Below are 22,056 nucleotides of genomic sequence, written 5' to 3'. Positions count from 1 at the left end.
CCTGCTTTCCCTCTGTCTCCGTCCTCCCCGACTTGATAAACACTTGGCAGTTGAAATGTGAAGAAGCCAGTCAAGGGTAGCCAAACGGCAAAGGGAAAGTGCTGTTTTGAAAAAATGCCCTGAAATAGCTGCGTACACATAAATACACATGTGTGCCTGCACGCATACATTCACACTCTTAGGGAGGTGCAACTAAAATGCTGTTGAGTCTGAACACGCCCAGTTTGCAAGGTCAGTTCTGGCCCCAGATAATGGACCACACATGTCATGGCAGACAGGTGTGCACCCCAAGTTCCGGAGGTCAGACAGCTTGGGAGGGGGGTGCATGGCAGATCCTGGAGGAAACACCACTCCTAAATACACAGGTGCACCCCAAGTTCCGGAGGTCAGACAGCTTGGGAAAGGGGGTGCATGGCAGATCCTGGAGGAAACATCACTCCTAAATACACAGGTGCACCCCAAGTTCTGGAGGTCAGACAGCTTGGGAGGGGGGTGCATGGCAGATCCTGGAGGAAACATCACTCCTAAATACACAGGTGCACCCCAAGTTCCGGAGGTCAGACAGCTTGGGAGAGGGGGTGCATGGCAGATCCTGGAAGAAACATCACTCCTAAATGCACAGGATTTTCTCCAAGAATAGAAAAACATATCTCATGCGGGGATTATGGCAAGCCGGAACCGTGCTCATGACACAGAGAACAACCTGAGCCTTGCCTTTAAAAGAATACAGTTTCATCTCAAGCAGGACATCATATTTCAGGGGGAGCTATTATAAACTTGCATTGCACAGTGAAACTAATTGCCCTGTGAATCACCCTGCTTTACAAGACGGCTGGACGATCATGCAGTTAACAATACGCGCTAGCCCAGTGAATGTTTCTCCAAGAGACACAGGAAAATCCAATACAGCGCAGATGGCCTTTGGACCACTGCTCCGAGACCACACTGCTGCTCCGGTTAACGCTACATGCTTACCACCATCACCTCAGGCATTGCTGCAAGAGGCTGAAAACTTTAATATTATAATCTTCCTTTCCATCCCTCAAATACCATTACCGGTGATAAAATGTTATTTGATTCAAAAGACAGGTTGTCTTTTGCAGGTATCAAAAACATATTCACGGTAAACACTTGCTATTCTATGAACTGCCAATCAGGACGCTTACCACCTCTATTTCTATCGCAGCCTGGAGCATTAACTCTGGATTCTGCTTAAATCCGGCTATGCAATGAGCCTTTCCTTCAAATCATTGTTAGTTATTTTTAAGCCGTCTTTTCTAATATGACACAAATTATAGGGAAATCAGAACAGCGATCAAGACAATTAAAAGAGCGGTCAGCTTTTGCGTACTTTGGCAAATGTTTCAAAGGCTCAGGCAAACAACATCAGTACACACCGAAATAAACACCCAAGAAACCAACACTGCCCCAAGGCAAGTTAATCCAAATGCCTCTTCAACTGAAAAATGACCCCAGCTTTATTATTTCAAGCAAGTCAACCAATCACCCGGAGCATCCGCACCTTGGAATACTCCCTCTCCGGCCCCTTAGCGGCTCTCGCAGATCTGTTAATATCGGATAGATACCCTTCAGTGCTGACGCGGGATGGCACTTACAGAAGGAGAGCATAGCTCCGGGCGGAGGACAGCGTGTCCGTCTAACCCTGGGCTTGCAGTTCAGGGCAGGGCTCCGCCGTCCCCACGGCCGTCAGGCGCCGCGTTCCGGTGCAAACGCTCAGCTCCCAGCCCACTGACATCGCTCCCCGGCGAGCCCGGCTCTAAGTCAGCCTGAACATGCTTTCCCGAAAGGCAGGCGGCTCCGGGGAGACCTGCGGGAGGTTTCCAGCGCCGCACGCAACCCAACTGCACACACATTTAACGGCTCCGAGCCCTCCAGAGGTTTAAAAGACTGTGCATTCCGCGCCAGGCGCCGGAGCTCGATGGCAAACCGGGAATGGGGAGGAAGGCTGTTGCGAGCGGCTCGGGCAGCGCGCAGCCGGGGCTGTCCTCCCGTCCTCCTCGGAACCGGGGGCACGCCGACACGCCTCTGAGCCGCGGGCACGGCCGGGCTCCCGGAGCATCCGCAGGACCAACTTCGCCTGGCACCCCAGCAAGTTCGCCCCGGACTTTCCCACGCCGCCCCCCGCCCTCCCCTCCAGAGGCGTCCGCCCCGCGCACACGCGGCGGGGGAAGTTGGGCCCCCCACGCCCCGCTCTCCTCTCGTCCAACTTCGACTCCCCCACGCCTCGCGCCCGGCCCCGCGCGCGGCGCAAAGGCGCTGCCCCCGTGCCGGCCGGCGGGGGGGCCAGCCGCCGGGACGGATCGCGGGGCTCCCCGCGCCGCCCCCCGCCAGAAGGGCGCCGTGGGAGCGCGCACTCACCGAGATACATGCTGCGTCTCCCGGCGCCCGGCCGGAGCCCCGGCGGCGCGCGGGGCCTGGGCGCTCAGGCCGCCGCCTCCCCCGCGGCCCGCGGTCCCCGGCGGCCGGAGCGAGCGCCCGCGCCGCCCATCCCCGCCGCCCGCCGGCTCCGCCTCGCGGTGTCCCCGCCGCGCCTGTGACATCAGGGCCCGGAGCGCGGCGGGCGGCCGCCCCCACCCCGCCCCCGGCCCGCGCCCGCGACGCCCGGACCGGCCTGCAGCCCCGGGGGCGCGCGGGGGGCTCGCCGAGCGCGAGGACGGGCCCCGCGTCCGCGGAGGCGCGCGCTGGGGACCCCCACCGGGCGAGGGGGGCCGGGGGGGCGAGGTCGGCCCCTCAAGCGAAATGCAACCGCCGCGCGCCCCGCCCTCCCGCGGGAAAGGCAGCGTCCTCGCCGCAGCCAGCCGCCCCTCCCGAGCTGAACGCGCGTGGGGAGGGATCGTGCCCCGCGCCTGCACCCCCGCGGCGGGGGCTTCAGGGTTGGCTTCGGGCAGTGACGTTCACCCTAAAGACTCGAGGGGCCAGGGCTAGGGTAATAGAGGTCTCCACGGAGAGGTGATCAGATCACAGAACCGGGAGAAGAGTTACCTTTATTTCTTGAGTATGTGCTGAGCTAGGTTGACAGAGAAACGTACGGGAAAATCACTGGTGATGAAAGTCACCTGGCACTTTCAGATCGCATTTGCTGTGTCTCCCTGAGCGGGAACCAGAAGGGCACCGAGGCTGAAATGGTCCTTGACCCCGAAAGGGGACAGGCATTTCAGCCTGAAAAATAACCAGGACTGTGGCATAATTCAACTCGGGTCACCAGAGTGATGCACAGGCACTCCCGTTAAATCTGAGACGAACAGTCAGGAGAGGCAAAGCTTAGCAAAGCCTCTGGCTCCTCCAATGGTCTAATGAATTGCAGTCCTTATCTTACATAAAAAAAGCATGTTCGAAAGAAATCCCTGAACCGTGTGCTGATTAATACTTAAACGCTCTGCAGAGAAAATAAACCGGTAGAGCAAGTTCAGCCTCACAAGCACTCATCTCCTTGAAACCCAGCTTACCTACTGGACCATTTAAACGTAATCATTTTCACAAAAATCCATTAAGGTAAGAATTGAAGATATTATTGATAAGCCATAATGGAAACAAATGTAAAAAAGAAAATGCAAAGAGAAAGGAAAAAAAAAACCAAGGTAAAGAAAGAACGGTGGTAGCCTAGGGAAGGAAACACTTGACATGTCTTAAGGGTGTTCTGATCAGCCGTGGTAGTGGAGATTTCTACATCGTGATACTGAAATACTCCCTGGTCTTTCCGTGCAGTTCTGTGTCGGTCGGTGGATTTAATGCATATTGGAATTAGGAGGGGCTGAAGCTCCTAATAGCTTGCTCTGCAATCTGACAATGGAGTTGGTGAATGCAAATAGGTTATAATACATAAATCAGACTTTAGAGTGAGTCTCAGCACAAATCTGCTGGTGCTCTTTTAGAAGTATTCATTTACAGCAATTTGGAGGAGGAAAATGTCAATAGTAAAGAATATTTACTTTTCCTTCTCCTATTTTTAATTTAAAACTAAAAAGAATGTTACAAGAAATTCCTGAGGAAAACATAAGTGTTTTTCCTTTCGGACAGATGGAAGGCATCCAAAAGTACAATTAATGGCCTTTCCCTTAGGCGGGAGACCATCTGTGGTCGAGCTTCTTCATGAAGCCCGGCGGCTGTCCAGACGGCCCGCGCACGCTAGGGGGCGCCGGGGGGTAATGTTTGCATTCTTGGTCCTTTTGACTTGCTGTAGGTAGAAGGTTGAGAGTTCAGAGTTGCCTTTAAAGCAGGAGATTTAAGACAGCAAAGGGCTGTTTTTAATCATTAGCAACACTCTTGAATTTGCATGGCATTCTGCAGTCACAAGCTCTTTTCACTTATGTCATCTTTCTTGCAAGCTGAGATCTCGAAAGCCTATTATAATCACGATTACAGAGACATCTAGGCAACTTTCTCAGTGACATCAGTAAATCTCTGTACAGAATAGTTGTCTTGCTATTTGCATGCTAAATTTTTGTCCGAGTCCCTGGCAGAGCTCTTTATTCAAATATATAAATTCTAAATTTCCCATTTATAATGACTCACCTAAAGGCCTTCTCCAATCACATTATGTCGCTGCCTGTTTCAGAAAAATGTATGTATCTGTCATCGTGCTGTGAAAATAGAGGCAGCAAGTATTAGGTACTAGAACATTCCAGCCTCTGCAGGGTCTGAGCCGCGTGTAGCCTCTGAAAGAGTATGGCATCCGGGAGCAACTGAACGCTGCATTCATATAGGGGAATTCTGTTCAAAAAAAGGAGGGTGTCTGCTTTATTTAAACATGCATGCCCCACCCACCTGCATTTCAGGGCTATCTGGAATGTCAAGGCCTCAGAGTGGCTTATTTCTGGATGAAAACGAGTGATTTTTATTTTCATTGTAGACTTGCTAGTGTTTCTTTTAAAGTGACGTTGTGTGAATAGATTGTAAAGAAAAAGTGCGACTGTTTTTATCTGGAAACAAAATGACGTCTACATAAAGGCCCAGCTGAGGCTGGCTGGACGTGGGGTTGTGTGCCTCCCAGCCCGAACAGGGAGCCGGCCCGCGGCCCAGGGTGGTCCCCACTCACAGCCGCGTTCATTCTGTCTCTCGGAGCGTCTGAGGAGCCAAGAGGTCCCGAGCAAGAACCAGGTCACTGCTCTCCAGGTGGAAATACACCGCTCACCGGTGAGAAAAAGGCGCCCTGAGGCCAGTCGCGTAGTGGGAGGGAAAGCGTTCTGGGAAGACGCGGATTTTCTCTGCTCAGATATGCAGGGAGCCGCCGCCCGGCTCCCCCGTCTCCCCAAGTCTCACTCCGGGGTTTGTGCGCGGTCTCCCCGCGCCCTCTCTCTGTGCCTTCAGAGGCCTCCGCCAGCCCTGGCTCTTCCTCACCCGGTTGCTCCCCTCTGAGTCTCCGAAGCATTTCTCACCATCGGCCACTACTGTGGGCGTCTGCTTGTTTTGGTCTCTCTTCACTGGAAAGTCATCTACACGAGGGCGTTTGGTCCTTGGTGTCTCCACCGTCCTTCCAAGGGTACGTGGCACTTGTTGCTACTTGGTAAACATTCGGGAATGCAGGGATGAACACAGCGGAGTGCGCCCGAATTGTGTGTAAACCATCACGCTTCTTCCGTGTGCCTGCAGGCATTTCTTTGAGACTGATGGTGTTTGGCGCGAAGCCACTACACACACTGAGTTTGTCTGTACCCGCGGCAGCGCTTCCCAGGGGCGCCGTGATCAGGAATCCCCCTGCAGTGCTGGAGACGCGGGGGACACGCATTCGACCCCTGCGCGTGGAAGATATCCCCAGGAGGAGGGCCTGGCAGCCCACTCCAGTCTTCTTGCCTGGAGAATCCCATGGACAGAGGAGTCTGGCGGGCTACCGTCCGTGGAGTTGCAGAGTCGGACACGCCTGAAGCAACTGAGCACGCAGGCACGCATCCTTAGAGGCAGCTGTTCTCAGATTCCAGGCGATACAGACCAGGTGGTCCTGCAGACCGCAGTCTGTGGGCTGTGCTTGTCGAGTTCTCAAGGCTGACACCAGTGCCGTCGCGTGGCTGGTGGAGTCTTCCACTGCCTTCCCCGGAGCCTCAGTTTTGTCCACCGTCATCTCTTATTTATATCTCAGCAAGAACATTTTATCCAGTCTTCCTTATTCCAGGCTTGCCCATGTCCAACCCATTCTCCATAATAGATCCATTATTATCTTCCTAAATGGATGTGATCAAGTCACTCCCTGCTCCAGACTGCTCACCGTCTATTTCACCTCCCCCGGCACTTAGGCCCTTTTGCAACCACCCCCGGTAACCCCTCCATCGTGAACACTTTCCCCTCCGCAAGTTTCACTCCAGCCCATCCCATCTAGAGGTCCCCTGAAGACTTTATCCCTCTTTCCTCCTCTCTTGACCTAACAGCTCCTATTCACCCTCTGTGCCTCTGGGTAAGGATTATTTCTGCTGGGGACCTTTCATAACCTCAAGACTGAGTGAGGTACTGACACTTCTCCACGCCGCATACTACCTAGTTCCTGCGTTGGCGCCTAACAGTGTGGGAATTTCCCCTTACTTCTGCATCTCCTAAGTGAAAGGGGGTGATCTTCTTCATTCTAATCTCCAAGACCTAGTACAGGTCAGCGTTTAATGAATAAATCCGTTATTTATCTATTCATTCATCCCGTATTTATTGAATAAAGTCAGTGTCTTTGGAAGTTCTGCGTCATGCCATACATTTCACTAGACGATGAAGAGCACAGAAGGAAGTACCCAGGGCCGTGGGGACACGCCTGAGGGTCACCAGAAAGAGCAGAAAGACCTGCTCAAGCAGAAGGAGGTCCTAAGGAGGATCTTAATGACTGGTCAAACAGGTCACATGGAACCTAAGTCAGCAGGAATTTGGTAGGCCATATCATAGGGATTTAGACCCTTACTCTGAGTTATGTAGGATGCCTTTGGAGCAACATGCTTTGACACATTCTAACAGGTTCACTGTGGCTACTGTATGGAGAGTAGATAAAAGGGAGCAAAGGAAAATTTAGGAAGAGTTTGTAATAATATAGAAAGTGATGGTGGTCTGGAGTGGACGGAAGCCGAGGAGAAGGTCAAAAGTGATTTGAATCTCTACACATGACAAAGCGCGTCAGTGGGATTTCTTGATGAGTTGCGAAAGTGATGGGGGAAAAAAAAAAACAAACAAACAGGAGTAACAGATTATTTGAAATTTGGGGCCTGAGCAATCGGAAGATGAAATTCCCACTAGCTGATAAGAAGACTGTGGAGAAACACGTTTGGGTGGGAGTAAGAAGGTAGGCAACGTGGAGCACATTTCATTTGAGCCCTCTTACATATTCAAGTGAAAATGTTCCTGGAAGTTTGGCTTATGTGACTCTGGAGTTCAGGGGCGATGTCTGAAATTCATATTTAAATTGAAGTTCGTCACTTGAATCATTTGTTCAGATCCCACATAAAGTGATGTCATATGGCCTTTGTCTCTTTCTGTCTGAATTCCTTCATTCAGTGCGATAATCTCCAGGTCCGTTCGCGCCGCTAGAGCTGGTGCTACTTCCCTCCTCTTAGTGCCTAGCATTCCGTCTTGCGTGCACACCGCACCTTCCCCGCCCACCCCTCTGTCAGCAGACACCAAGGTTGCTTCTGTGGCTCGGCTCCTGCACGTGGTGCTGCAGTGAACATCGGGGGGGGGTGTATCTTTTTAGATTATGATTTTCTCTGGACATGTGCCCAGGAGTGGGACTGCCGGACCATATGGCAGCTCTATTTTTAGCTTTTGAAGGCACCTCCATAGCGGCTGCACCCGTTCACATTCCCACCAGCTGTTTAGGAGGGTGCCTTTTTCTCCACACTCTCTCCAACATTTATAGTGAACTTATTTACGGAACAGAAATAGACTCACAAACATAGAAACAAAAACTTCTGATTACCAAGTTAAGAGTATGGGATTAATACACACACACTTCTATATATAAAGTAGATAACTAACAAAGGCCTACTGTACAGAACAGGGAATTATAAGCAATATTTTGTGATAACTTGTAACAAGAAAGGCTCTTAAAATGAGTATATATATATAATCATGCATATATGATTCAGTTTCGTATATATGTATGTATAACTGACTCGATGGATGCAAGTCTGAGTGAACTACGGGAGTCGGTGATGGACAGGGAGGCCTGGCGTGCTGCGATTCATGGGGTCGCAAAGAGTTGGACACGACTGAGCGACTGAACTGAACTGAACTGATGCATAACTGAATCATTTTGCTATGCACCTGTAACTAACACGTTGTAAATCAACTATACTTCAATTTTTTAAAAAGAGAGGAGAAAAATGCAACAACTTTATATTGAAAAAAGAAATAAAGTTGTATTTTCCAATTAAAAAGTCATAATCTTATAAATAGTGATTAACTGCATGAAACCAGGTGAAACCTTCAAGGGAATACAGATGGAAAAGCAAAGTAGGGTCAACAATGAACCCTGGAGAATTAAACAGGCAAGAGGCCGTGTGTGGGTATCAGATGACGGAATGTTTGTTGAAAGCACAATAATCTGTTGAATGGATATTCATTGACATAAGAATGACGTTTGATGGAAGGCTATTTATTTTAAGCTTGAGCTTGCCTCTGTCTAACATACCACCACCCAATGTCAAAACAGTTTGAAAAATGAAGAAATAAGTAATTTATGAACAAATGACTAGTTCAATGGATCCATGTAGTATAGTGATCAGATTTTTTCAGATTGTATGGATACAACTACAAACTCATAAATCATTTTTACTCCTTGATTTCTACTTGATGCTTCCATTGAAATTAAATGCTTACGGACCTTAGCGTGGAAAATTAATATCCCATAGTAAAGGAAGTGTTGATATTGTAGTAAGGATAAAAATTCTAAAAATACTAAAATATTCTAAAATTCTGAGTATCTGAATTTTCCTAACTTCCAAGACATCTAATAAACCCCTTGTATGTGTGATCAGTTAACAGAGGCTTTTTTAAAAAAGTAAAATTTACTAACTAGCATTGAGAACCTTCTTAGAATCCTTAACCTTGGAGGTGGCTATGACCTAGGTATATTTAATCATTCAAAAAAATAGTTACTGGGCACTCATGTGCCAAACACTGTTCTAGGTGCTGAGGTACAACTGATGAAAATACAGAGTCTCCAGGGCTTGCATTCTTGGGATTTCCGCAGCTTACTCTATCCGGGAGGATGTGGAACCTCTTCTACCTTTGTCTTAGGCAGAGGAAGACTTACAGCCTCTGTCATCTCGCTCCCTCACGGGTTACAGTGTATTGCTTCTGTGCTTCCAATAGAATGAAGTGAGGGCAGGGTATGTCCACCACGCTTATGCTGCACCAGTGCCTCAAGAGTGTCTCAGCAACAGGAGACATGCGGTAAGTACTCATTCTTATTAATTTATCATTTATTTGAGTGAATGAATGTCTCAAAAGTCTTCCATACGATGCCCCGTCCTGATTCTACCGAGAATGCGTGTGTGCACGCTGAGTCACTGCCGTCGTGTCCGACTCTGAGACCCTGTGGCCTGTAGCCCACCAGGCACTTCCATCCATGGGATTCTCCAGGCGAGAATCCTGGAGTAGCTTGCCGGGCCCTCCTCCAGGGGATCTTCCCGACCCAGGGATTGAACCTGCGGCTCTTGTGCCTCCTGCATCGGCAGGCCGGTTCTTTACCACTAGCGCCACCTGGGAAGCTGAGAATATGGTTGTATTCTACCAGGAATGTCCTTTCATATTCCCCTTTAAGTGTCAAGATAGTTACACTCATCACTCAAAACAGCTAAGATACTTTGTTTTCTAAGAAGTCTTCCCTGGACTTATTTCTGACTCACATTTCCCTAAGACATTTCCAGACACTGTCTGTGTAACTTTATTACAGTGCATTTATGGTTCAACAGGTAAAGAGCCCACTGGCAATGCAGGAGACACAGGAGGTGTAGTTTCGATCCCTGGGTGGGGAAGATCCCCTGGGGGAGGGCATGGCAGCCCGCTCCAGGCTTCCTGCCTGGAGAATCCCACGGACAGAGGAGCCTGGCGGGCTACACCCATGGGGTCAGACAGAGTCGGACACAGCTGAGTGACTAAGCACGCAGCATGAACGCATTCCAGTAACTGGTCCAGTTATCAGCATTCCTGAAGTAGGATGAAGGTGTTTTGCAGTCATGGAAAAATTGATAAATATTAATTCCTTTAGCATTTTAACATATCTCAGAATATAGCAGAAATGCATGCCAAGGATTTGGCAGTTCGGGTTAGTGACTGGAGGGCACCATCAACACCCGCACCTTAGGCAGCTGCAGCCTCTGCTGAGACTGGAGGCGAGTATCAGAACTACACAGACAAGGAGGAGACACCACGAGCCACCTCGGAGGGGAGACAGAATCCCTGAAACGGAGGAAAGGCGAGCCAGCGCCCAGAGACTCGTAAGCCAGGAGGCGAAAAACAGACCAGAGGCGTGGGGGCGAGAGGCAGACCAGAGGCGTGGGGGGCGAGAGGCAGACCAGAGGTGTGGGCAGCAGGTCAGGAGCCCAGTAGGGAGCCCAGGGTTCCCGGAGCCAAGAACAGAGAGTATAGGCAGAGAGGAGCTCGGGGAGAGCTCACCAAAACCCAGCTGCTCTTTCAGGTGGCGTTTACCAGCACATTCTCCCTGAATGACTGAGGGCCCTGACCCCCCTGTAACAGGCGCATCACAGCCTCCCTCTCTGAAGGTGCTCAGGTTAGCTCCCTGCCACATCTCTCTTTCTTTGTATTTTCTCTTTTCCCACTTCTAAGCCCACCAGGAACATGTTCATATTTTTATCTAGTTTTCTATGAGGTTTATTTGTAAGGCCTCCCCAGACAGCCATTTTGCTTTTTTGCATTTCTTTTCCATGGGGATGGTCTTGATCCCTGTCTCCTGCACAATGTCACAAACTTCATTCCATAGTCCATCAGGCACTCTATCTATCTAGGCCCTTAAATCTATTTCTTACTTCCACTGTATAATCATAAGGGATTTGATTTAGGTCATACCTGAATGGTCTAGCAGTTTTCCCTACTTTCTTCAATTTAAGTCTGAATTTGGTAATAAGGAGTTCATGATCTGAGCCACAGTCCGCTCCTGGTCTTGTTTTTGTTGACTGTATAGAGCTTCTCCATCTTTGGCTGCAAAGAATATAATCAATCTGGTTTCGGTGTTAACCATCTGGTGAGTCTTGTCTTGTGTTGTTGGAAGAGGGTGTTTGCTATGACCAATACATTTTCTTGGCAAAAGTCTATTAGTCTTTGCCCTGCTTCATTCTGCATTCCAAGGCCAAATTTGCCTGTTACTCCAGGTGTTTCTTGACTGATCTGCCTCTTGAGAAATCTGTATGCAGGTCAGGAAGCAACAGTTAGAACTGGACATGGACCAACAGACTGGTTCCAAATAGGAAAAGGAGTACGTCAAGGCTGTATATTGTCCCCCTGCTTATTTAACTTCTATGCAGAGTACATCATGAGAAACACTGGACTGGAAGAAACACAAGCTGGAATCAAGGCTGCCGGGAGAAATATCAATAACTTCAGATATGCAGATGACACCACCCTTATGGCAGAAAATGAAGAGGAGCTAAAAAGCCTCTTGATGAAAGTGAAAAAGAAGACTGAAAAGGTTGGCTTAAAGCTCAACATTCAGAAAACAAAGATCATGGCATCCGATCCCATCACTCCATGGGAAATAGATGGGGAAACAGTGGAAACAGTGTCAGACTTTATTTTTTGGGGTTCCAGAATCACTGCAGATGGTGACTGCAGCCATGAAATTAAAAGACGCTTACTCCTTGGAAGGAAAGTTATGACCAACCTAGATAGCATATTCAAAAGCAGAGACATTACTTTGCCGACTAAGGTCTGTCTAGTCAAGGCTATGGTTTTTCCAGTGGTCATGTATGGATGTGAGAGTTGGACTGTGAAGATGGCTGAGCGCCGAAGAATTGATGCTTTTGAACTCTGGTATTGGAGAAGACGATTGGGAATCCCTTGGACTGCAAGGAGATCCAATCAGTCCATTCTAAAGGAGATCAGCCCTGGGATTTCTTTGGAAGGAATGATGCTGAAGCTGAAACTCTAGTACTTTGGCCACCTCATGCGAAGAGTTGACTCATTGGAAAAGACTGTGATGCTGGGAGGGATTGGGGGCAGGAGGAGAAGGGGACGACCGAGGATGAGACGGCTGGATGGCATCACAGACTCGATGGACATGAGTCTGGGTGAACTCCGGGAGATGGTGATGGACAGGGAGGCCTGGTATGCTGTGATTCATGGGGTTGCAAAGAGTCGGACACAACTGAGTGACTGAACTGAACTGAACTGAACTGATGAGGTTTATATCTATCTATGTATTTATATTTATCTAAATATTTTCTTCAAAAATCAGTGGACACCCCCTAGTTTGGTGCCTTACTCATAGTAGGTTAAGTTATTATAACCATTATCATCATTGATGAAAAATTTAAGTGAAGAGTCTACCTAACAGGACACTGAACTGAAATATTTAAGCTACTGCTCTGCTCCTCCAAGCATTTGATGTCTTATTTAAGAAGATGATGATTTTATATAAAAAAAAGTGAAAACAAAGGCAGTACTATGTAAATGGTAAATGAAAACTCCGGGTCACACACGTAAGTGTTTGATAAAGGACGGAATTGTAACGGCTTCAAGGCAAACCTGGAAAGCTGAAGAGAACAGGAGGCACTTAAGCTCAATCTTTATTAGTGGCTGGGATGGATAAAACGCAGAAACAATTGGCAGAGGATGTAATGCAAGAGGGGAATTGCGGATGATGCGTCTGGGAGACAAATCGCAAATAAGAGCGTCAAGAGAAAGCCTCACGAAACACGTTCACGCAAAGTGCAGCCGAAGGAGAAAACAGAGCCCACGCTGGATGTGATCTCATGTCCCAGATGAAAGCTTTTTGCATTTAATTTGAGTCATGATGCAAGAGGTGTTTCCTGAATGAACATGTGAACGAACCCCAATGTGCTTCCAAGGACAGAGATGTGATACTACGCGTCCCAGGATATTTGGCGACACCCTAACATGAGTTAAGACATCTTGTATAGCAGGTTGAAAGATCTTATACACTCCAGAGGTTTCCAATTTTTCTTAAAATAAAATTCATTTATGGATCCTGGGCAGCAGTTTGAAGATGAGGGCTCTCCCCACCCAGACCCACAACAAATGTGCTTGCAAACCAAATGGAAGAAGAAAACAACATCATATCGAATTCCAGGTTTTGCTTTCCAAAAAAAAGATTTTTCAAGATAAATTGAGTACAGCTCAATTTAAGTAAGTTTGGATGCTTTAGGTCATGGGCATTCCATTTTTATATACACCGTGATAATAACTGTATAGAGTGTGCAGAAAGACAGCGCGGCGCACCCCAACACTGCAAGAATTCACAAGGCAATTGAAAGTGTTTCCAAGTGTGCTTAATTCTGTGCCTGCAGTCAAATACCGTAGATGGAAATTTGTTTGGCTCCCTCTGTCAAAATGTCTAAAACACATAAAGGAAGTGTGTAAATGGAAAACAAAATATTACAGTTTCAGCATTCTTTCAATTATGTCTCAATTTCCACCTTGGCTTGGCTCAAACGTAGTAACAATTCTAAGGGTTCATCTCTGAACTTTCTGGTGGATAAAATGACCGAATGTGATTTTTACCCTTGACTCAAGAGTGTCAGTTCTGGAAATCTACAGTATTTGTCACTATGAATACCATTTAACTGCGGCGGTGCCCGAGGGAGCTCTGCACAGCCATACGTGAATGCGGCCGGAGGAACTTAATTAATCTTGCTGTCACTTCCATGATGCTTCTCATTATTTTTGCTGCTATCTGATCAGCTGGCCTGCTCTGTACTGGCAATGGCTACCCACAGCCTCTTGGAAAAGCATTTTCAAAAGGTAAACAAAGGCTCACCTTCATGGTAGGGAGCTCTTATGCAGACAGACATTACTGCTGCTACTCTAATATGGAAGTAACCCTCATGTTTCCTATTTGAGCTCATAAAGTCACAGAAAACATAAATATCTATTCTGTCCCCAGCCGAGAAACTGATTAGAAGTCTGTACACAGAATATATATTTGCAATAAAAGGTCATGTTTTTCTTTCTATTCTTATCATGAACAGACTTGCTTAATGCATTGTCATGAATCGTACTAATGAAATACAGACTATAAATCAGAAGAAACTCAGACGTTCTCATGGAACACTGGTAAGAGGGTAAACGTTGGGTTTAACTGGTGGAATGAAGCAAGTGGATACTCAGTGATAGTTTCACCCTCTCTGTAAGTCAAAATTTTGAGAGATTAGTTTAAAATATACAGATTCTAAGTATAATTTTACTTAGGTGCATTGCTTTGCATTATTTTTCCATGCTGACCACAGTTTAATTTACTAAAAGGGAACTAGGGAACTTCCCTGTGGTTAAGAGTCCACAGTCCCAAGGCAGGGGACAGGGGTTTGTTTGATCCCTGGTCAGGGCACTGAGATCTCACGTGCCACATGGCATAGCCAAAAAAGAGAGAAAGAAATTGGAATGAGTTTGTAACATGTCATCACATTTTGGCTCATGAATGTCAGCTGTCCTGTGGGACAGGCATGGAGAACGAGAAAAGGAAATCACCAGTGATTTTCCTCTCTGGTGGCTCTGATGGAGAAATACAAGGCACAGGGCCTCCTTCCTCATGTGTGGGAGTCAGCCTCCAGGACTGACCCCCGTGATTCTGTTTTCAGTCTGTTTTTATTTATGTGTGTTTTGGCCGTGCCGCACAACACACAGAATCTCAGTTCCTCACCAGGGATCAAGCCGTTCCTCCTGCAGTGGAAGGACAGATGCTCAAACACCAGACCCAGGGAAGCGCCTCTCCCCTGAGTCTCATTTCCCTGGGCTCGCCCTCTTCTGTGGCCTGCTCCCGGTGTGGATAGGCCTGACCTGAGCGGCTTTTGGATATTGTTGCCACGACCGAGTGTGACTCTCCGGATGAGGTCAGCAAAGGCCAAGTGGCTCTGGTTCCCCTCTGTGGGATCGCATCCTCTGGGGGAGGGGAGTCACCATGCTGTATGGGCACATTGTGAGCCTGTGAAGAGGTTCACAGCCAACACCCATCACCAGCGAGCCAGGCCTGGGACTGAGCCCCGTCGGAAGTGGACTCATCAGCGCAGGTCTCGCCTTCGCACACCCGCTGCTATGGCCAGCATCTTCAGTGCGACTCTCGATGGGGCTTCCCAGGAGGTGCAGTGGTAAAGAACCCACCTGCGAATGCAGCAGGCGCAAGAGGCCTGAGTTCCACCCCTGGGTCGGGAAGCTCCCCGGAGGAGGAGATGGCCACTCACCCCAGTGTTCCTGCCAGGATAACCCTGTGGACAGAGGAGCCACGAAGTCCAGAAACACTGCACAGCTTCACCCCTAAGTCAGAAACTGACCAGCGAGGATGAGCATCCCCAGGATGACCGCTAAGCTCATAATTAGCGACTACGATTTTTACGCCTCCAGAAACACTGCTTATCCCTCGATAGCGTTCCTAGGTGCGCCCCCCTCTCCACTGTGACGCCTTGTTTGGAAGGGTCAGCACGTCTCATGTATTTCATTGTCACTGAGTGTTTTAGCAATGCTGGCCCATGGACACACCTCGCAGACCTCCCCGTGGTGCGTTCTCACTCCGCTGCTGGGGGTGCTTCAGGCGCAGGCTTTTCAGAGATCGTCTCAGCTGCTAGGACCTGCATCGCTAAGGTTTTTCTGCCCCGTGTGGTGGACCACATCAGTGACCAAAGCGGAAACGAAAGGTCTGGCCACCTCAGACCAGTTTGGAACGACCTGGTCAGGTTGGGCCATTTCAGCATCAGAGGGTCTGAAGCTGCCTTTGGACTTGCATCCCAGCTCGACTTCCTGTTCCCCCCAGTCCCTTTCCTGTTCTCCCTTGCACAGTGTGGACGCACAGAGCCCCCGGAGAAACGTCCTGCCTGCGGACCATCATCTCTGTTGCCTGGACAACCCATCGCGTGACACCGTCGACGAGGAGGCACGCAGTACGTACATGGTGCTTTAACTAAGTCCCAAGTACCTAAAGTCAAACAAGAATAATTTCACGAAGAAGAAAGCAGGCTGACCCCCCAAGAAGTCCTTGAAATTGCCGGATACTTGAGAAAGAAGACCCACCTATTCTCCGAGACTTGTTGATTTGGGAATCAGTGTGAAGAAAGAAAAGCCCAGAATTAAAGGAATGCCCTGCTCCACGTGCTCTGTCTGAGTAATAGTGACGGCTCAGAGCTGTCAGGCCTGCCAAGGGATGCTCAATCACAGAGCTCTCCTCCTTCTTTTCAACAAAGGTAATCACTCATCATTTTATCTTTTCTAGAAGGTGCCATTACTTTGAAAAGACACTGAAATTCTACATAGTGGCAGGCTGTCTCTTCACCTTCAATTAAAAAAAAAAATCTAGAGGACAGACCCTAACTCATTGGAGCATGAAGAAATAGCTTTAAGGAGCTTGCATCATTTTGAAGCATAAAAGTTTGCGGGGAAATCCTTTTAAACTGAGTAATTTATCATGTCCTTTAGTAGCTAAAATGCACGTCACATATCTTCAAAAATAACACTGCATCAGTTAAACAATCAGATCACTCTTTCTGGAGGTAAAGAACGTCAATGAAAATATTTTATCTTAAAAAAATGTGAGGCATAAATATACTCAGAGAGTCTAAAGAAACTGTCAGCAATCATACCCTCTGAAGCTCTGATGGGCCGAAAGGGAGGGAAAGTGGGCAGTCAGGGAAGTCAGGGAAGACTCGTGAGCATATGGCGTCTAAGCTGAAGAGTGTGGACAATTTCAAATTCGATAAAAAACAGGGAGCAAGTGTCCTAGGCATATTTAACAGCATAGGAAAAGGCCGGAAAAAAAAAAAAAAAGCAGCATGAGGCCAGGGGCTGGGAGAGGCGGAAAGTGGTCCAGAGTGAGTGAGCCGGGGGCGCGGGGGCCTTCACGAACCTGCACCAAGGATGCAGATGCCTGCAGAGGGCTCACCAGGAGAGGGAGCACCATGTGGCTGCTGACTCTCCAGTGCCACAGCAGTTGCCCACCGGGCGCTCTGTGGGAACCAGGCGCTCACGTAGCCAGCGGCTTCGAGAGCAGCACAGGCAGAAAGGCCCCATGTCTCCAACGTGCGCCCACTTCTCCTGGGTCAGGTTTTCCATCTGCATGTCATCCATTGAAACCCAGCAGACAGGGCAAGATAAAAATGGGGTATTTCGCGTGGCTGGCCTTGTCTAGTTTGGAATCACTAATTCAACCAGTTTTGGGGTAAGACAGCTTTTTCAGCTGTCATGGGAGCTGAGCATTGAACACAAGAATGCAAACTGAAGCTCTGACTGTTTGACAGTTGCCCCAGATCAGCCTTCATATGATGGAGCCAGCGTGTTGGCTAGAAGGGGGACTGTAGCATTATAGATGTACATATTATAGGCGCGGAATTATGACTCTTTGTGACCCATGGACTGTAGCCTATCAGGCTCCTCCGTCCATGGGATTTCCCAGGCAAGAGTGCTGGAGTGGATTGCCATTTCCTTCTCCAGGGGACCTTCCCGACCCAGGGATCGAACCCGGGTCTCCCACATTGCAGGCAGACGCTTTACCGTCTGAGCCAGCAGGGAAGCCCCGGTATAGACATCTGTACACTATGTGGGCGTTGTGTGCAGTGTATGCAATCCATAGAACAGACGGGAGAAGTGGCGCTCTGAGCGTCGCGAGTGTTCATGTTCATGTACCAGTTTTAGTACGATTCCGCCTTTCTGGCTCATGAGCCCAGGTTTTTAAATTGTTTACTTCTCTCTGCCTGCAAGTTTCATAACTAGCATCTCTTGCATTATGGGTGACCTTGTTTCTGAAGATGCTCAAGTGCTGAGGAGTACTGGGAGACTGTCCTGCCTATGGTGGCCTCGAGGAAATGAAGTCGTACATACGTGCAGTGGCCAGGAATGTGTTGATTCTCCTGTAAAGTTTCAAAAATGAGTGTCTTTCTAATCACAGTAGTATTTTCAAAAGATAAGCTGGTTATTGCATTTATTTCTGAGAAATAAAAGCAGCCACTTCCTAAATGTTATGTATGTAAACCAGCTACACACACACACACACACACATGTATGAATGCATGCATATCAACTAGACATTGTGTATACACACACACACACACACACACTGACACACACACAAAGACATAAAGAAGGCTAAGTGCTGGAGAACCAATGCTTGCAAATTGGTGGTGCTGCAGAAGATGCTTGAGAGTCCCTTTGACAACAAGGAGATCCAACCAGTCCATCCTAAAGGAAATCAACCCTGAATATTCATTGGGAGGACTGATGCCGAAGCTGAAGCTCCAATACTTGGCCACCTGATGGGAAGATCTAATCTATTGGAAAAGATCCTGATGTTGGGGAAGATTGAAGGCAGGAGGAGAGGGGGACGACAGAGGATGAGATGGTTGGGTGGCATCACTGACGTGATAGACATGAGTTTGAGCAAGCTCTGGGAGTTGGTGATGGACAGGGAGGCCTGGCGTGCTGCAGTCCATGGGGTCGCAAAGAGTCAGACACGACGGAGTAACTGAACCACACAACAACAACTATATATATATATATATATATATATATATATATGCATACACGCACACACACACACACATACACACACACACACACACACACATAGGCATATATGAGTTTTCACTGTCTTACTTTCCTAGAAATATAAGCAAGGCATCAATCCTGATAGAAATACAGGGGACTTGGACATATTTCAAGGTAGCTGCCAAGTCATCTTCCTCTCTGGGGAAATTCTTTTTCCATATGAAATATTCAGGGTCCACTCACCCCTGGACATGCTGATTTGATTACAGTGCCCTCTGAGTAGGATTTTCTGAGACCTGTGACTTGTATAGCCTGTCTTAAAAAGATGAACTGAAAGAATCATGTTTGTTGTTGAAAATGTAAACGAAGAAATGGAGAAGGAACTTGTCATTAGGCGATGGACCCTGGAAGTGGGAGGCCATGTAAACCCCTGTCCGGTGGGCACCTGTGCACGATGGAGAAGGCAGAAGGTAGAAAAGAGAGGGGGCGGCAGAGGTGGCGAGAGAATGGCAGGCTGCACGCCGGATGGAGAGAGAGGCTCGTCCTTCCAGGGCAGGCGTGCGCCTTTCCAATAATTCCGTTTCTCGATCTGAGGCAGCTTGAATACGTCTCTGCTCCTTCAGGAGTACTGTTTTTTTTTTTTTTAATTTTTTCTCCCTTAGTTAATTGGAGGAAATTCCGCAGACTGACAAGAAGCATCACAGCCAGGTTCTGTTCTAGGGGAGGGTGTTGTGACCATTTCTCCTGAAGAGGAGAGCGCGATATGGCAGCTTGGTGAAGAAGGGAAGATGGTGGTCTAGCAAAGAAGGAACAAGACAGTCTAGCTGCGGGACCCCAGGGCACTCAGGGGCTGACTAAGAGTAGGTGTGGGCCAATAGTAATGGTTTCTAGAAGGGCTGACAGTGGCGTCTAAGTCTCCAGATCAAAGAGCTGTTCTCTCTCAACCTTTGTTTCCCACTAACGCTTTGTGAAGATGTGACCGTGAAGAATGAAAGCAAAGGCTTTTGACTCTGAGAATTGATATGTAGCTTGCTTTCCCTCTGCTTTTATGCAGTGTTTTCCTGATAATCAAACATCTTTAATTACTAGAGTGATGAAGAGCATTAAACTTTCCCAGCTAAATGATTTCCTGTCTGTTGTGGATGAGTGACTTGCTTACTGAAGTGTTAGAACCCAAATCGTGACTTCGGCCCCTGTATTGAGGCATGCTCAGCACCTTTCTAGAGAAGAGTTTGTGTTTAGCCACAGTAAGGGTCTGACCCATTATTGGCCAGGAGTAACATGGATTCACTGATATTCTCTTTTATCTCTATTTCTGATCATTCAAAACACATCTACCAGATTTGCTGTATGACACAAATCTCAGAGGAAATCTTGCAAGAGGACAGAGAAAGTCTCATTAAACCACTCTGGAAAGTCCATGAGAGGGTGAAGCATAATAGATAAATAAACAGTTAAGGTCAAGACAAGTAAGTTGGAAAAGATGGAATTTGAAAGAAGGTATATTAAATGGGGCCAAAGGTTGAACAAAAGGCTATAATGAGTTAGAAGGCAGGATAAAGTACTGGAGAGTCTTGAAATAAAAAACACACAGTTCAAATAATATTTACTAGAAAAATTGTTTGGAGTTGAACCAGAGAACTTGAAAGGACTTGTGTCTGTGGGTAAAGAACACAGCCAGATGTGGTTCTATTAATATAAACCTTCTCGAATCCAATGCTTGACTCAAGCTGTGGGCTCAGTGACCACATTCAATGTAGCCAAAAGACTTAAGATCTCCTCAAATCCAATCATTTTTGCTGTTGTTCATGAAATGTGGCTAAAAAGATTGTACAAACACTTCCCACCACACACACAGGCACACCCCAGCGACTTCTGTATAAGCCTAAATTGGCGTGGAATTTGGTGGCAAACAGACTCAGTTGGGAGTCTCACAGAAGTCTCAGGTCTTAGGGGAATACCAGGTAAGAGAGCCATCCCCCGCCCTTTTATTTTTTTTTTGAACTCTCAAAATTCAGCATTTTGTTTTATTTAAATTCCTACTGGAGTATAGTTGATTCACAATGTACCAATTTCAGGTGTACACCTAAGCGACTCCGTTAAATGCATGCATACGTCCATTCGGTTCTGGATGATTTTCCCGTGTAAGCCATTACGGACTGCTGAGCAGAGCTCTATAGCTCGATGTGCCATAGAGCAGGTTGTTGCTGGTTGTCTGTTTTATATATTCGTGTGTATGGGTCAGTCCCAATCTCCCAATTCACCCCTCCCCACCATCCCCTGGTAACTCTGTTTGTTTTCCACATCCATCAATCTACTTCTGTTTTATAAATAAATTCATTTGTAGACCCCCCTTTTTAAGATTACACATATAAGCAATATCATGATACCAGTCTTTCTGGAGATAGCCACCTTAAACAAGGCTGAATCTACGCATGTCTTGGGTTTGTGTAACTATCTTACAACATACACATACGTTTTTCGCTCAAGTCCCTCCTATTTCTGACAAATATCATACATGTGACCTCCAAGCTCAAGTCACTTCTTCCATAGCATCTCATGACTCTGTAGATACCCCTCCCACGTGCTTCCTCAGCACACTCTCCTTGGTGATAATGCATTTGTTGTAACAGCCTGGACAGTTGCTTTGACAGGATTGCAAGACTCTTCCTGAAGACAGATGCCCCAGTGAACTGGCCACGGCATCTCCAGGGCCTAGTATGTGGTTTACAGTAAGTACCCGATACATACCTGTTAAATGGATGGATGTGTGGATGGATGGATGGTGATGCAGACAGTTAGGGCGGAGAGTGGAGGAGTGGGGAGGGGCTTACAGAGAGGAGGAAGGAAGGATTACACCCTGTGATTAAGCATATGACCTGGGAGTCGCATCGATAGATATTTGGATAACAGACAAACATGACCTTTCTTTCAGAACATTTTAGTAATGAAAGACGAGAACTCTGTTTATAGTGCTAGGGAAAAGCACAAAAGTAAAATGATAGTTTTATATCACTGTGAACCCCCATTGCATATCCAATGGTCTAGCCCTTTAGCATAGATTCTAGCCAGCAAGGAAAAGATACTCGAATTCTTACATGATGACAATTTGTCCAACTATCCATGTAAGTGCATTCTAAGCATGAGAGGATTACGTGAACATGCTCGTCTCCATTTCCAGCCCTGCTCCAGGTAGTAAAGGGTCTTGGAGGGAGATATCTTAGTGGTCTATGAAGCTCCTTCAGGGGCTAACGAGAGGACCCTTGGGGCCCTTCTTGCCACGTGACGTAAGCCAGCTTCAGGTGACAGGCAAAGACAGAGGATCTTCCGGAAGGTAGAGTCATGACCCATTTCATCAGCAGAACCGAGCATTGAGGAAAGAGTGCTATACTATGATTAAATACACAAAAAGGA

At 47.7% G+C, this 22,056-nt stretch overlaps 1 protein-coding gene across 2 annotated transcripts in view; it reads right to left on the bottom strand.

Annotated features, from left to right (window-relative positions):
- Positions 1–22,056, bottom strand: part of ZNF385D (zinc finger protein 385D) — a 1,012,338-nt gene that overhangs the window by 371,613 nt on the left and 618,669 nt on the right. The window contains exon 1 of one of the 2 annotated variants that reach the window (XM_027962667.3): positions 1,617–2,129. The exons of the other annotated variant lie outside the window; for it this stretch is intronic. Within the exon in view, the coding sequence (XP_027818468.1) occupies positions 1,617–1,629 (13 nt within the window). The 5' untranslated portion in view covers positions 1,630–2,129. Of the gene's footprint in view, positions 1–1,616; positions 2,130–22,056 lie in introns of those variants that run through there. 2 annotated transcript variants of the gene reach the window in all.

Source organism: Ovis aries, chromosome 26 (assembly GCF_016772045.2).
Source record: "Ovis aries strain OAR_USU_Benz2616 breed Rambouillet chromosome 26, ARS-UI_Ramb_v3.0, whole genome shotgun sequence".
NCBI lineage: Eukaryota > Metazoa > Chordata > Mammalia > Artiodactyla > Bovidae > Ovis > Ovis aries.
This window is presented reverse-complemented; position numbering and strand designations above follow the sequence as displayed.